The 13,777-nt window shown below is 50.3% G+C and overlaps 1 protein-coding gene across 1 annotated transcript; it reads left to right on the forward strand.

Annotated features, from left to right (window-relative positions):
• The first annotated feature begins 298 nt into the window (after positions 1–298).
• Positions 299–12,288, forward strand: LOC135364184 (cytochrome P450 4A11-like). Its single transcript, XM_064589196.1, is given in 13 exon segments — positions 299–495; positions 3,214–3,355; positions 4,194–4,238; positions 4,686–4,813; positions 6,022–6,146; positions 6,498–6,652; positions 7,101–7,207; positions 7,298–7,488; positions 7,585–7,718; positions 8,596–8,660; positions 8,806–8,882; positions 11,366–11,528; positions 11,530–12,288. Coding segments are annotated over 13 exon segments (1,770 nt in total). The 5' UTR covers positions 299–300; the 3' UTR covers positions 11,773–12,288.
• The last annotated feature ends 1,489 nt before the right edge of the window (positions 12,289–13,777 follow it).

The raw sequence follows: 13,777 nt of genomic DNA on the forward strand, positions 1-13,777 counted from the left end.
TGCCTGGCACAGAGTAGGTGCTCCTGAAATATTTGATGAATAACAGGGAGCAGAGCAAGTGGGAATGTGCCTGGCCATTACCACTGTCTGCTGAGAACGCTTTCCTCCCACAGTTTCCCAAGGTGGCTCCTCACAGTTAATGAACTCTAGAAGTCCAATCTAAGCTCTGCCCTCACCCTTCACCCTCCCTCCAGGTGGGCAGGGCAATCCTCCCCTGACTGACTGGGCTGGGATGCTCAGGGGAGCTCAGCACAGTCAGGGACAGTCAGGCAGAGTCAGCGATCCAGCAGCCCCTGCACCATGAGTGTCTCTGTGCTGAGCATCACCGGACCCCTGGGCGGTATCTCTGGGCTCCTGCAAGGGGCCTCCCTGCTAGGGCTGGCTCTGCTGCTGCTCAAGGCAGCACAGCTCTACCTGCGCAGGCAGTGGCTGCTCAAAGCAGTCCAGGAGTTCCCATCCCCTCCCTCCCACTGGCTCTTCGGGCACAAGCTGGAGGTAGGAAGGGGCTGGAGGGGAATGGGAGGGCTGGGCATCCAGGGCTCTTGGAGCATCATCCCGGGCAGCAGATCCATCGCACATAGGCTTCTTGTGTGACCAGCACATGGGCCTTGGGAAACACCCAGCTTACCTCTCAGATCTTGGCTCCTCATTCAGTCCCGGGAGTTCCCCGCTTGAAGGAAGGCTGTGCTGGTGCCCTCAGGCCGGTCTGACCCTCCTTCCTTGGGGAGATCTGCAGGCTGTGGTGCAGTCCTGCACTTTGAGGACAATGACTGTTCTCTCCTGGGTCTTTCCCATCCTGGCTGAGCAGCCCAGCTCCTCTCTCAGAACATGCTTCCTGATGCTTCCCTGCCCCAGCCACTCAATCCCATCCTCTCAGCCTGGCCCTGATTGCTTGGGAACACAGACAGTAGTGGGGTTCACAGCTTATGGAGACCGTAGACAGGAATCAGGTGTCAGGTCACAGGAAAATAGGCTCACCTGCTAAACTGGGGGTGATGTCAAATGCAGAGAACCAACCAGCTTGGTTTTTCCAAGACTATGAGATGTTCCAGACTGGTGATTTCAGTGCTAAAACCCCGGCAAGTCATTGGCACTCATGAGAGAGATTTCCAGGGTGGGGCAGATAAAGAGTGTTGACATTGAGCTGTACCATTAAAAGAATCTGTTTACCTCCCAGTTCTCCCTCCCCAACCCCAGTACTGTGAGCTGCTTGGGCTGAGGATGTCACCCCTTTCCAGTACCCCAGTGACCAGCACAGAGCTGACCCCAAGGGATGCCTGATCAGGTTGTGGAATGACAGAGGAAGGAGCAGCTTGCAGCTGGGTTGGAGACAGTGCTTACTCTCTAGCTCTGGCAGTACTGGTCCTTGCGGGGGAACCAGCAAGGTGGAGACATGTGAGGAGGGGCTGTCCAGTGGTGTGTGGATTGAACAAGACTAGCAGGGGGGTGTTGCTGAGGAGGCCAGGCAATTTCAACTGAGTGGAACCAAAGACTGAAACTTCACGTCAGCCACAAGAAGACAGCCATAGGCCAGTTTCTTCATGCAAATTGTTGCACTAATGACTTCCAGATTGCTTGTCCATTTGGAGAAATTGTGACCTTTTGTTAGATGCAGTTGTCACCTTTCTGAGCTAGGATTTGACCTAAGCAACCACTAAAACTTCCTCCACTGACTCTCATTACACAGACGGTATGGAGACTCCGTAAGCACACAAGTTTTACTTACATAACTCCTATTACTTCTGGTGCTCAATCAGCTCTCAGCTTCTGCTGGCCCAACAGCTATTGCAATCAGATTTTTCTTGCTCTTACAAATCTGAGACTTTATTCAGTACCTCTGTTATTGGCTAAGTCAGGAATTAGATTGCCACATGCAGTAAGTTAAAGCTAATCTTTCAGGCCAAGTGACAAGTGACAAGTGGGACAGGGAAGCGTTTGGGCTCTGAGCCAAGCTACCTGGATTCTATCCTAGCTCTGTCACATACTTCAAATGCTTGCTCTATCCCTCTGTTTCCTCGTCTGTAAACTGAGGATGATGATGATTATTATAGTCTCATGTGAGTTATACTAATCTCCGAATGTCACCTGGCACAGACCAAAGGTCACAGTTACACTCTAATTATAAAAACTGAAGATAATGGTAATGCCTATGAAGGACAAGCATGTTTATAGGTTACCAAACTTGCTGCACTACATAGGGCTGAAATCAGTCAGGAACTATGAAAGGGGAACTCTTGTGTGGAAATCCACGACAGATCAGCCTCATCTTTTCCCAGATCCTCCCTCCTGTCTCAGGCAGACCACAGGCCAGCACAGCCCACAGAACCTGAAGATTGATTGCCTGTGCTGCCCCTTTATTTTCTGTCCACTGTCTGTCCTAGTATCTCACTCTGGGGACATTTTTTGTGGCCCCAGTCCCCAGGAGGAGCCAGGTGAGAACAGCTATAGTGGAGCACTGCCTGCATGAGTGGCCACAGCCTGAAAGCCAGGAGACACCGAGTATCAGCCTGTAGGGCTACTGCCCCTGCCACCACGGGCACCAACTCCTCTACAAGAGTGTCAACTGGCCCTGGCCAGACCTGTTCAGGGAGAGATGGCAGTCCCAAGCGGTTGTCTGGAAGACTGACGGACCAGTGGGTGTCAGAGTGACCCAGAGAGAGGAAGAGCCGGGCAGAGCACCATCTAGCTCCTTGGGGCTCCCCAGAGGAACTACTGACACTACCCAGGAGCAGGAGTTTCTGGAAGCTGACTGGCTTGGGGAGCAAGCAATCAAACAGGGGGCATGCAACGCTGCTGAAACAGGATCCCCCGGGGGCCCTTGCTGCACAGGTTTGAGGGGATCCTGGGGGATGAGGTAACAGATTCATGGTGAGAGGCTCCCCCTACACAGTCCCTGCACTGGATCCAAGGAGAAGGGCGGCCCCAGTGATGGACATGACCTGGGAGCTCAGAGTAGCCTCCTTAAGTCACTGGACAACACTTCTCAGTGTAGGGCCTGATTAACTTCCCCACCTCCACTCCCACTAGAACTGAAGTACCATGAATCTGGAATCCCAATCAGAGTCCAGCTCATCGGAAACTGTGCCAAACTCCTAATCAATGCTGATATCCCAAACTATCTCCATGTGGCCATCCTACCCTCCACCACCACTCCAAGCAGTGGACCTAAAGAGGAAGCAAGGTTTTATTGATTTGTCTTTCCCTTGGTTACAGCTCCAAAATGGTCAGGAGCTACAAGAGCTTCAGAAAAGGGCAGAGAAATATCCATGTGCCAGTCCTCGCTGGCTATGGGGAAGCAAGGTTAGCCTCATAGTCTACGACCCGGACTACATGAAGGTGATCCTGGGGCGATCAGGTGAGAACAAACCTACTTGTCCGTTGGAGTGGCTTTACCCACTTGGATACATTCCTGGGGGACTGTGACATTCCAGAAGAGACTGCTGGCTCAGTCATCAATATCTGACCCTCTACCTGCCATCCTCCCAGCCCAAGAGCCAGCAGAAGCCCAAATACAAGTTACTGTTTGAATGCTTAAACACCTGTGAGGGATTACCTCTTTCTCTCCTTTCTCTCTCTCCTCTTTCTCTCTCTTTCTTCCTTTCTTTCTCTTCTCTCTGTCTTTCTTTCTTTCTCTCTTTCCTTCCTTCCTTCCCTCACTCCTTCCTTCCTTCCTTCCCTCCATTCCAACTTGCCACCTTTCATTCTTTCCTTCTTTCTTTCTAACCTTCTTCACCACAGTGGTGTGACCCCAGAACTCAAGACAATCTCCTATCCATGATGGCTTGGGTGGAACCCCGACCTGTTGCCTGTGCTGGGACATGGGATGAGTGACCAACCACAAAAAAAGGGAAAACAACAAACAAACACAAAACAAAACAAAACAAAAAGCACCAGACAAGCTACAGTCTTTTCCCTGCCACTGAGGACAGAAGCTGTATTTCTTGCTGATTCAACTTCCTACTCCATAAGGCTCAGCTGTGGGACACTAAGTCTGCCTTCCCGAGCCCACAGTAACTATCAAGAAAGAAAGAGAGTCTGGGTTGGAAGGCAAGTGGAGGTGGATTGACACAAACTGCCAGCTGACAATCATCAGGAAGGGATGGGGACAATGGTCTGGACCACAGCTACTTCCTGAGGGCAGCCTGTCTTCGTGGGTCACCTCCAGTTTCCTGTAACGCCCTTCTTACTTTCAGACCCAAAGTCTGATGGTTCCTACAGATTCATGGCTCCCTGGATAGGTAAGTACATTGAACTAGGAATATGGTTCGCCTCCTGCTTAGGTTTGCCAACATCTATCCATCTGGCCCAGATTAAATAAGAGGTGACTGGTACCACAGTCTCTCCACTCAACTCTGAATTGAGCCCCCTTTCCCTTCTTCTGATAAAAACCTCACACCTTCCTTATGGTAGGGGAGCCCTCCTGCAGGTCAGCTTCTCCCCCATCACTTCTGAGTCCTCGCCAATGATCTCAGCCTAACTTTTCATTGAAGTCCTCCGTTGACCCAACCCTGCTCTGTTTCAACCTCAACCTCACGGCTGTGCACCAGGCATTGGGAAGTCCCCTTCCTGACATGCACTAGCCTTGTCCAGGATGTCCTTCTTTCGACACCCTGGGTTCCTCCCCAGTTGTCCCCAGGCAACTCTTGGGAGGTTCCTTCCCCACACATACATCCATTGTGGTCCAGGGTATGGTTTGCTCATGTTGAATGGGCAGGCGTGGTTCCAGCATAGGCGGATGCTGACCCCAGCCTTCCACTATGACATCCTGAAGCCCTACGTGGGACTCATGGCCGATTCTGTCCGAGTGATGCTGGTGAGTTCAACCCCTCCTCATCTGCACACTCACACCCACAGCACAGTCCACAAAGTCCACTCTCAGACAGCTGTGTCCCTCAGACATCCATTAGACTTGGCCCTTGGAATCACCCACTTATACCATACTATGAGACAGGGCTTCCTGGGGATGGATGGAACAGGAAAGCACCCAGGCACCCACTTTCATCCACTCTTTGCTCATTGCCCACAGGAGAGACAGTCATGGCAGATAAAGGGTCCCTTCTCCTCCCGCTTCCATGCCTTTGGCTTGCACAGGAAGAGTAGTCAATGCCCCTGGACAACAGGACAAGCTGCCCCTGGCTGGCCTGGGCAGTAGCAGCTTCAGTGGTAGGGTGGACATCCCAGGATGTCACTCAGGTGGACTCTGGCCTGGGGCTGAAGGCTTCTGGTGGATTTTAGCCACTCCATGGAGGGAAATGGAGATCAGGTCTCTACCTCCAGGGCTGGGTCCTGCCATAACATCACCTCTGAGCATGACCCTATTTCTCACTCACTATGCTCAACTGATATTTGCTGAATAGGAGGAATTGAGGTCCCTGATATCCCCTCCTTAGAAACCCCAGTACTGGCCCCTTGACCTTTCCTTTGCCTTGACTCATGCTCCCTAAATTGGGGCTTCACCTGTTTCTCATGTGTAGATCAACTGCAGGACAGAAAAGATTCTGCCTTAGTCCCCTGAGAAACAATGTTTTCTGGTCTGCTAAAAGGTGGTTATCACCAAACTTATTCCTAAGTCAGACTATAAGAGATCATGATTAATTAAGTAACAACTTCCTCAGAGTATATTCTGAGAAAATACTCACCATATTACAAACACTTGGCTATATGGTCCTAAATTGATGAAACACAACCGCTTTATTTATTTATTTTTTAAATTTTATTTATTTTTGAGAGAGAGAGAATTACAGAGAGAGAGAGAATGAGAGGGGTGAGGGTCAGAGGGAGAAGCAGACTCCCTGCTGAGAAGGGAGCCTGATGCGGGACTCGATCCCGGGACTCCAGGATCATGACCTGAGCTGAAGGCAGTCGCTTAACCAACTGAGCCACCCAGGCGCCCCAACACAACGGCTTTAGAAAGTGAGGGCATCTCATCAGAATATGAGGAGAGGCAGAGAGAGAGTCTAGCCTTGTCAACATGGGCCTTCTGGAGGAGTAGAGAAGGACCAATGTGTCCCTCTACCACAGGACAAATGGGAGGAGCTCCTCAGCCAGAACTCACCTCTGGAGATCTTTGGACACATCTCCTCGATGACGTTGGACACCATTATGAAGTGTGCCTTCAGCTACCAGGACAACCACCAGGCAGACAGGTCAGTGAAATCCTTAGCTGCCGGCTTCTATTTCTTACCAACTAGTGTGGACTTATCTGAGAGGCAGTTAGGGCAGCTGGGATGTTAACCAGCCCAAAGAGCTACATTCTGCAGAGAGCTCCAGGCCACAGTCAAATTCAGCCACACCAAGCCTTCATCCCTGCCACAGGGAGAAGCCTGGCTGCCAACGTCCCTCATAAGGGGCTGAGAGTCTCGAGGGTGTAAGAACAACATGACAAATGCCTAGGGCTGCCTGTCCCATTGACTGAGGAACGCTCCACCCACTGGCCCACTCCACTCCAGGTCAGATGCCTCCCTCCATCCAGTCCCTTCTGCATCCTCCCCTTTCAGGTACTTCCAATCCTACCTTCAGGCCATTCGGGACCTGAACAACCTGGTGCTTTCCCGGATAAGGAATGCTTTCTACCAGAAAGACTTCATCTACAGGCTGACCCCTGAGGGCCGCCGGAACCACCGGGCCTGCCAGCTTGCCCATCAACACACAGGTTGGGACTCTGCCCCCTGGGCCCCTCCCCTCCTTCATCAGGCACATCCCAAAGGGACTGACCCTGCCCCCTCAGGCAGAGTCCTGCCCCTCGCTGCCCCTCCAGGACCTGGGAAACACCCACCCCAGGCACTCCCCTGGTGCAGCTGTTAGGGTGCCAGGTGCTATGCAGGAAGCTGCATGTGTCACCACACGGGTGAAGGTTGAAGGAGAGCCCCTGCCAGCAGCATTCAAGCAGAGCCTCCTTGGGCTGCGCTGTTGAGGGGAGTGAGGACCGGCAAGCGCCTGGCGCTAGAGCTCTCCCCCGGAGAAGCACACCCATTCCCACGCTCCGGATCCACCTGGCAGGCTGACTGGGGCAGGCTGACTGGGGCAGGTGGGCTACTGTGGGTGGCTGTGTCTGGGCACCCAGAGCTCTCAGCTCTGCCTGGGAACACTGTTCTGGACAGACCAAGTGATCAAGCTGAGGAAGGCTCAGCTGCAGGAGGAGGGAGAGCTCGAGAAGGTCAGGAGCAAGAGGCACTTGGACTTTCTGGACATCCTCCTCTTTGCCCAAGTGAGTGTGGCAGGGGAGGCCTGAGGCTTTGCAGACAAGTGTGGAGGAGGGGGGCAAACTCAAACCCTGCCCTCCTTCCCTGTCTCCCAGAGGGAGAACGGGAACAGCTTGTCTGACAAGGACCTCCATGCGGAAGTGGACACCTTCATGTTTGAGGGCCATGACACCACAGCCAGCGGCATCTCCTGGATCCTCTATGCTCTGGCCACACACCCCGAGCATCAGCAGAGGTGCCGGGAGGAGATCCAGAGCCTCCTGGGGGACAGCGCCTCCATCACCTGGTGAGTACTCATGAGATGGGAGGGCCCTGCCCCCTCAACTAGAGAATTCCCTGGTTGTCAGGGCCTTGCCGGCCCTTCAGGATAGCTTTGTTTTAGGGACCACCTGGACCAGATGCCCTACACCACCATGTGCATCAAGGAGGCACTGCGACTCTATCCGCCAGTTCCAGGTGTCGGCAGAGAGCTCAGCAAGCCCATCACCTTCCCTGATGGACGCTCCTTACCCAAAGGTGTGAGCCTCACCACTCTCACCCCATAAGTACTCTGCAGGAATGCGTGGGAGGTCAGAAATCCGCAAGTTCTGGGGCAGTTTGTGCATGTCTTTGAGACTCATTTCCCCCTCAAGAAAATCAAACATTACTTTGTTTGGATGAGGTTATGGTGTGCTTCCACCGAGCTTAAATCGGCCCAAAGATCAAGAAATAAATACATGACAGCCTCTGAATGGGGCTGTGTGAGTTGCCCTAATATTCTAATGTCCTGAGTTATGAGTGCTTGAGAGATAATCAGATGGGGCAGGGGTAGATGTGGTCTTTCCTTATAGGGTCTTGGCTAACGAGCGAGATTAGAGTATTCACTGTGAAATGTCAGATGGTCCAGTCTCCGGGGAACCCTCAGGTTGATGGCCCGATCTGAGATCCCTGCTATGACTGGAGGCCACCTTTCAGCTCCCCTCTGCTCCGAATCCCAGCCCTGCCACGGCTTGGCTGGGTGGTCATAGGCAAGTTGGTCAGCCTCTCCGTGCTCAGGTGCCTCATGGGACCAATGGAGATGTGAGCCTTCATTGGAGGGTTGTTGTGAGGATGGAGGAGTTCATGCATATTCCCCAAGGGCTCATGGATGGTACTGATAAATGTGAGTTGTCCCTTGAGTTGCTCCAAAAAACGAGCCTCCAGCTCTTTCCTGCTTCTCAGCCTGGTCATGGTTATCTACTAATCTGTGCACACGTGCACACATTCTGTGCCATGTCTGCCCCACGTCTCCTGCAACGCTATCATTCCATTCACAGAGATGAAAAGTGGCTCTCACTGTGGCTGCCAAGCTTGTGTGGGTGCACCTGGGCCCCGCAGGCATGTATGATCAGTCTTCTCTGTTCTGCCCCCACAGGATTCTCAGTCTTGCTCTCCTTTTATGCCCTTCACCACAACCCCAAAGTGTGGCCAAACCCAGAGGTATGATGGCCTTGGGAGGAGGGCGTGGGATGACCTCTCCAAACCAACCTCCTTCTCCTGTCCCACCTCTGGGTGTGCTGTCCCTTGGATGATTGGAAGGAGGGGCTTGATTATGCCTGTCCTGGCCCTGCTGCTCCTTCTGCAGGTGTTTGACCCTTCCCGGTTTGCACCAGATTCCTCTCGACACAGTCATGCTTTCCTGCCCTTCTCAGGAGGAGCAAGGTGAGGCACTTGTACCAGGAGGGGGGAGGGGGGCTGTTTCCTGGGTACATACCTGATGTTTGTGACCTCCTACATTGGTGTGGGTGTCTTCAGATATGCCCTGGCATGTTGGCGTGCTGGGAAAGAGGTGTGTGTCTCTATGACAAAGAAAGTTGGTAATCACTCCACGCCATGGACACTTGGACCCATTGCTCTTACCCAGTCTCCAGCTACAATTCAGTGTCAGTGGGTGTTCAGAAGCTCAGGGTATTCTTGTGAGTTCTTCATTTTATGAGTATGACTTTATAGAATTAGATTTTCTCACATGTTCTTTTCAAGTGTTGTCGATGTCAAAGTCAGGATGGAATCAAAAGATGTCTTTTGCACACATCCTCAAACCAGCCTTTACCACTCAGCTCCCCATTCCGCCCCACACTGCACCATTGACTACATTGCATGTGTTTCCATCCTCAGCTGCCCGCATGTCTCAAATATTTAAGCCATACACAGGAAGTTTCCTGCAGCTCCTAAGGCCTTCATAAAGTACTCGACTAATCTGTGTTGCCACTATATTTTCATCTATCCAGATGAATTTTTGATTCCACGGTAATGGTCATGTACACTTGACAATGTTCCCAGTTGTCCAATCATTACATATGATCTGGGCTCTACATACCTTAATGTTACACTTAGAGTCCAATCATCCAAATGGGCAAATATATAAAAACGAGGACATTAAATTGCTTTTGAGAGAAAATCTACTCTGTTGTATGTATATGACACACGGAGTTTGAACATTACCTGGTGTGTCAAACGTAAAGCACACTTGAAACGGCTGTTCAGTGGGATGACTATTCTCCAGAGTGGCCTCTGTGAAATCCTCTAGTGCTGGTGAAAGTGTTCTATAAATAGTAACTACAGTAAACTTTGTAAGTAGTTACTAGAAAAATGGTTTTTTCCAAATACAGAAATCTGTCAATGCTTCACATACGGAAGGAATCCACTTTCACACACCATCTTAAGCAAATTATTCTTCAGATACTGGCTCCAGGATTTGTTTCTCCCTGGGATTGAGTCCTTCCTCCTAGACATTGGTGCAAGTCATGTAGCTGCCAGTAGAGACAGGAGAGGGGTAGGCAGCTCAATTCCTAGCTCAGAACTAATGGTTACTCATATTTTATTCCATTCAGGGTTTTTTCTTTTCAGTTCAATAAACATTGTTCAATTATAAGACTGCCTATCCTCTGCTATGAGATGGCACACTGGCCTTGCCTCCAGGAGTTCACAGTCAAGAAATAAATGCCTCCACTCAAAAGGACATCATTCATTCTGTCTTTTCTTTCTTTCTTTCTTTCTTTCTTTCTTTCTTTCTTTCTTTCTTTCTTTCTTTCTTTCTTTCTTTCTTTCTTTCTTTCTTTCTTTCTTTCTTTCTTTCTTTTCTTTCTTCACTCATTTACTAATTGAGCCCACTGTGGGAAGCTCCATGTTCCTGGCACTTTCCTGTTCTGGAAAGTGATGTGTCTTTGAGTAAAATACATGGTGATTTCAGTGTTCAGGAATGAAGAGGCACAGCCAGCAGGGGTGGGGGGTGAGGGCAGGCTGGCATTGCCCTTAGCCTTGAGCATGTGGCAGGCAGAGGTGGAGGGAGGGCATTCTCTGGGATCTCTTCAGCAGGAGCTGAGCTGGGAGGAGGAGCTGGACAGGTGACAGGTGAGTGAGCCAACAACCCAGAGAGGACTTTGATGCCATCTGAGGCATGTGGACATGTCCTACCTGTGATGGAGAGCATGGGAGGCTCTGATCTGGGCTGGGGCTTCAGGAGAGGGAACAGAGGCAGGAGACAGAAAAGTCCGGATGAGGAGGTTGAGGGATGGCAGGCAGGGACATTGCTGCTGTAGAACTGGAAGGCTATAGCAGCTGGTTGACTGAGGGGCTGAGGGGGAGACAGGAGTCTGGACCCAACCTGGAAGGAAGTTGGTGCAACAGGCAGAGCGTCAAGGCTCTGCCCCTGCAGAAAGCTTCCCTGTTGTCATTCTGACTTCCTGACCCAACCCTGTCTTGTCCTTTCTCTGAGGATCTGGATCCCTGTGTGCCCCAGATGGTTAGGGCCTGAAGTGTGGCCCAGCCCACCCCCTATGGTGCCCTGGCCTGGTCTCCACATTGTGAAACCAGAAATTGCTTGTGCAGAGAGCAAACAACTTAATAATTAACTGTTTTAGTGATCACTTGACTTGGCCCCGGGGCTCAAGATGCTGACCCTCTTGTAACAGGATTTCAGGACTACTGAGACCAGAGGTAGAGTAGGAGCTAATCCTGGAAGAGTGTAGGCTTTGTCAAAGGTCAAGGGGAGAGTGTGAAACAATCAAGACTGGGTGGCATAGAGATGTGTTTGTGTCCTGAGGAAAGGGGATCTGGGCTGGGCCCATGCAGGAGGGCCCTGAATGTGCTGTTCCTAGCAGGGGGTTTGAGGCCACTCCTCATTTCCGTTTCCCTCCCTGACCCAGGAACTGCATCGGGAAGCAGTTTGCCATGAACGAGCTGAAGGTGGCGGTGGCCCTGACCCTGCTCCGCTTTGAGCTGGCACCAGATCCTCTCAAGGTCCCTGTTCCCACTCCAAGAATTGTGTTGATGTCCAAGAATGGGATCCACCTGCATCTCAGGAAGCTCCTCTAACACTTGTGGGGACAAGGATCCTGCCTGCCATCCTGTCTTCCTGTCGGTCTCTCCTGTCTGCTGTCTTCCGCCCACTTCCTGCTTTCACTCTGCCCACCTGCCAGCCTCCCTGATCTCTTCCTCTTGTGCATCAGACTGTCTGCCCTTCTCTGTCTCCCCCTTTCCCAAGATTCCTACTTGTTTGCCTGTTACCTTTCTCCTACCCAGCTGTAGCTCTGACTGTCCATGTAAATCATGATCAGCTGCCTGTCCCCCAGGCTGTCTGTCCTCTCCCTGTTGTTCCTTTCTGCCTGCTTGTGTGTTCCTGTAATGTCTTCTCTTGCTGTTTTACCATGTTACACAAACTTAGTTCCTTAAAAGAACACATTGATGATCTCGTACTTTAGGAAATCAGAAATCTGACATGGTTCTCATTGCGTTGCAACCAAGGTGTTACAGAAGCTCTAAGGGAGAACCTCTTCTCTTGCATTTTTCCACCTTCTAAAAGTCTGCTCTTATGGCTATTCAATGAGGGGATTAGGCCTCCCCATTTATCAAGGAAATATCCTTTTCTTAAATGCAATTGATTACAAATGTTAACCTTATCCATAAAATTCTAGACTTTTGTTTAATTGAATAACAAGGACTCCAGCAAATCCAAGTTGACACATAAGCTAGACATTACAGTCCACCCTTTGTCCTCTTGGCATTCACACATTCCCTTAAACCACACTTAATCTGCAAATTAAGTATAATAAAGTCACACTTCCACCAACTAACCTTCATATGATTGAAAGTATGTTGATCCTTTTCCCCTACAGCAAAGCAAAGTCAATGGAGGGTATTCTCTCCTCTCCTTGAAATCCTGTGACTTAAATGCTATGATACAAAGTTAACTATTAGTACCACATGTTATGGTTTCTGTGCAGGATATAAGACAAGGAACAAAAAATCTGACAAACATGTGCACACATGCATAATCATATTCATAACAAATAAGGAAAATGCTAGAAATAATTATACTCGTTATTTCTATAACTTGTGACATGGCCACCCTTAGCATTTATAACACCCTTCTCCCACTATGCATTCCATATTTTCTTTGCCCTCTGAAAGCACCTCAGCCAGTTGTGGTTTTTTGCCTGGTGCAATGACCCAAACCTTCATTCTTTTTTTTTTTAAGATTTTATTTATTTATTTGAGAGAATGAGATAGAGAGAGCATGAGGGAGGGAGGGTCAGAGGAAGAAGCAGACTCCCTGCTCAGCAGGGAGCCTGATGCGGGACTCAATCCCGGGACTCCAGGATCATGACCTGAGCCGAAGGCAGTCGCTTAACCGAACCACGCAGGTGCCCCCAAACCTTCATTCTTAAAGGATCTGGGCCATTACTAGTCTTGCCTGAATTGGGCTGTGGCATTTTTCCATTTACTCTAATGACAGGGCATGGTAGTTCTACGAGATGCCCATGTATTTCCTCCATTCCGAGCATATCTTTTCTCACCTTCATTGGTAAGGAAACTGCCAATTTCCCCCTTGGTAATCAGGATCAACCCAGTACAGTCACCGCCTCTGGGTTAGACCCACGAGGAGCCCAAAGTGGCCAGGAGGTATCTTCACGTAGTCATTCTTGTGTCTCCTGGTGGAAGCACTCCTACATTTGGAAGTAAGACCACTAGGACAACAGAGCATAAGGTTGCAGTGATAAACTCCAAATTTTGCTAATTGGATCACTAGGGGTAATAATGAGTGGTGCTGCTCCCATCTGCATCCCTTGAGTCCTGGATGGGTGAATCCTGGCTATGGGAGAAACTGCACCATATATTGGACATTGATTTAAAGCATATACACGCTCCCAGAGAACCTTCCTTCAACCTTGCAGGTTATTGCCACCTAGCTGGTGCTGTATACCCAAACTGATCCTGAGGTTATGTCTGTGGTTCTGGAATGCCTAGCTGGAATGGATATCCTTCCCAACTGGCAAAGAAGACTCAGCAGAATATAGGGTTTTGATGGCTCCAGCTTCATGGGGATCTTCCCATATGTCCCCATTCCAGTTGTCAGGTTCCCATTTCTCAATGTCCTCACTGTAACAGATGACACCCTGCAAGATATGGAATTCACTTTGCTGATAATTCAGACATGGGCAGGATGACACCTGGGTTTAGTTTCAGAAATCTGAGCCCTGGCTAAATTTGTGGCCGCAGGTCAGAGTGATCTTCAATGCAGACATAGTAGCTTTCGGGTCATTTATTTCTTTTTTGGT

The sequence above is a fragment of the Mirounga angustirostris genome, unplaced genomic scaffold (assembly GCF_029215605.1).
Source record: "Mirounga angustirostris isolate CCGP_5_RB_7025 unplaced genomic scaffold, mMirAng1.0.hap1 SCAF_4, whole genome shotgun sequence".
Classification (NCBI taxonomy): domain Eukaryota; kingdom Metazoa; phylum Chordata; class Mammalia; order Carnivora; family Phocidae; genus Mirounga; species Mirounga angustirostris.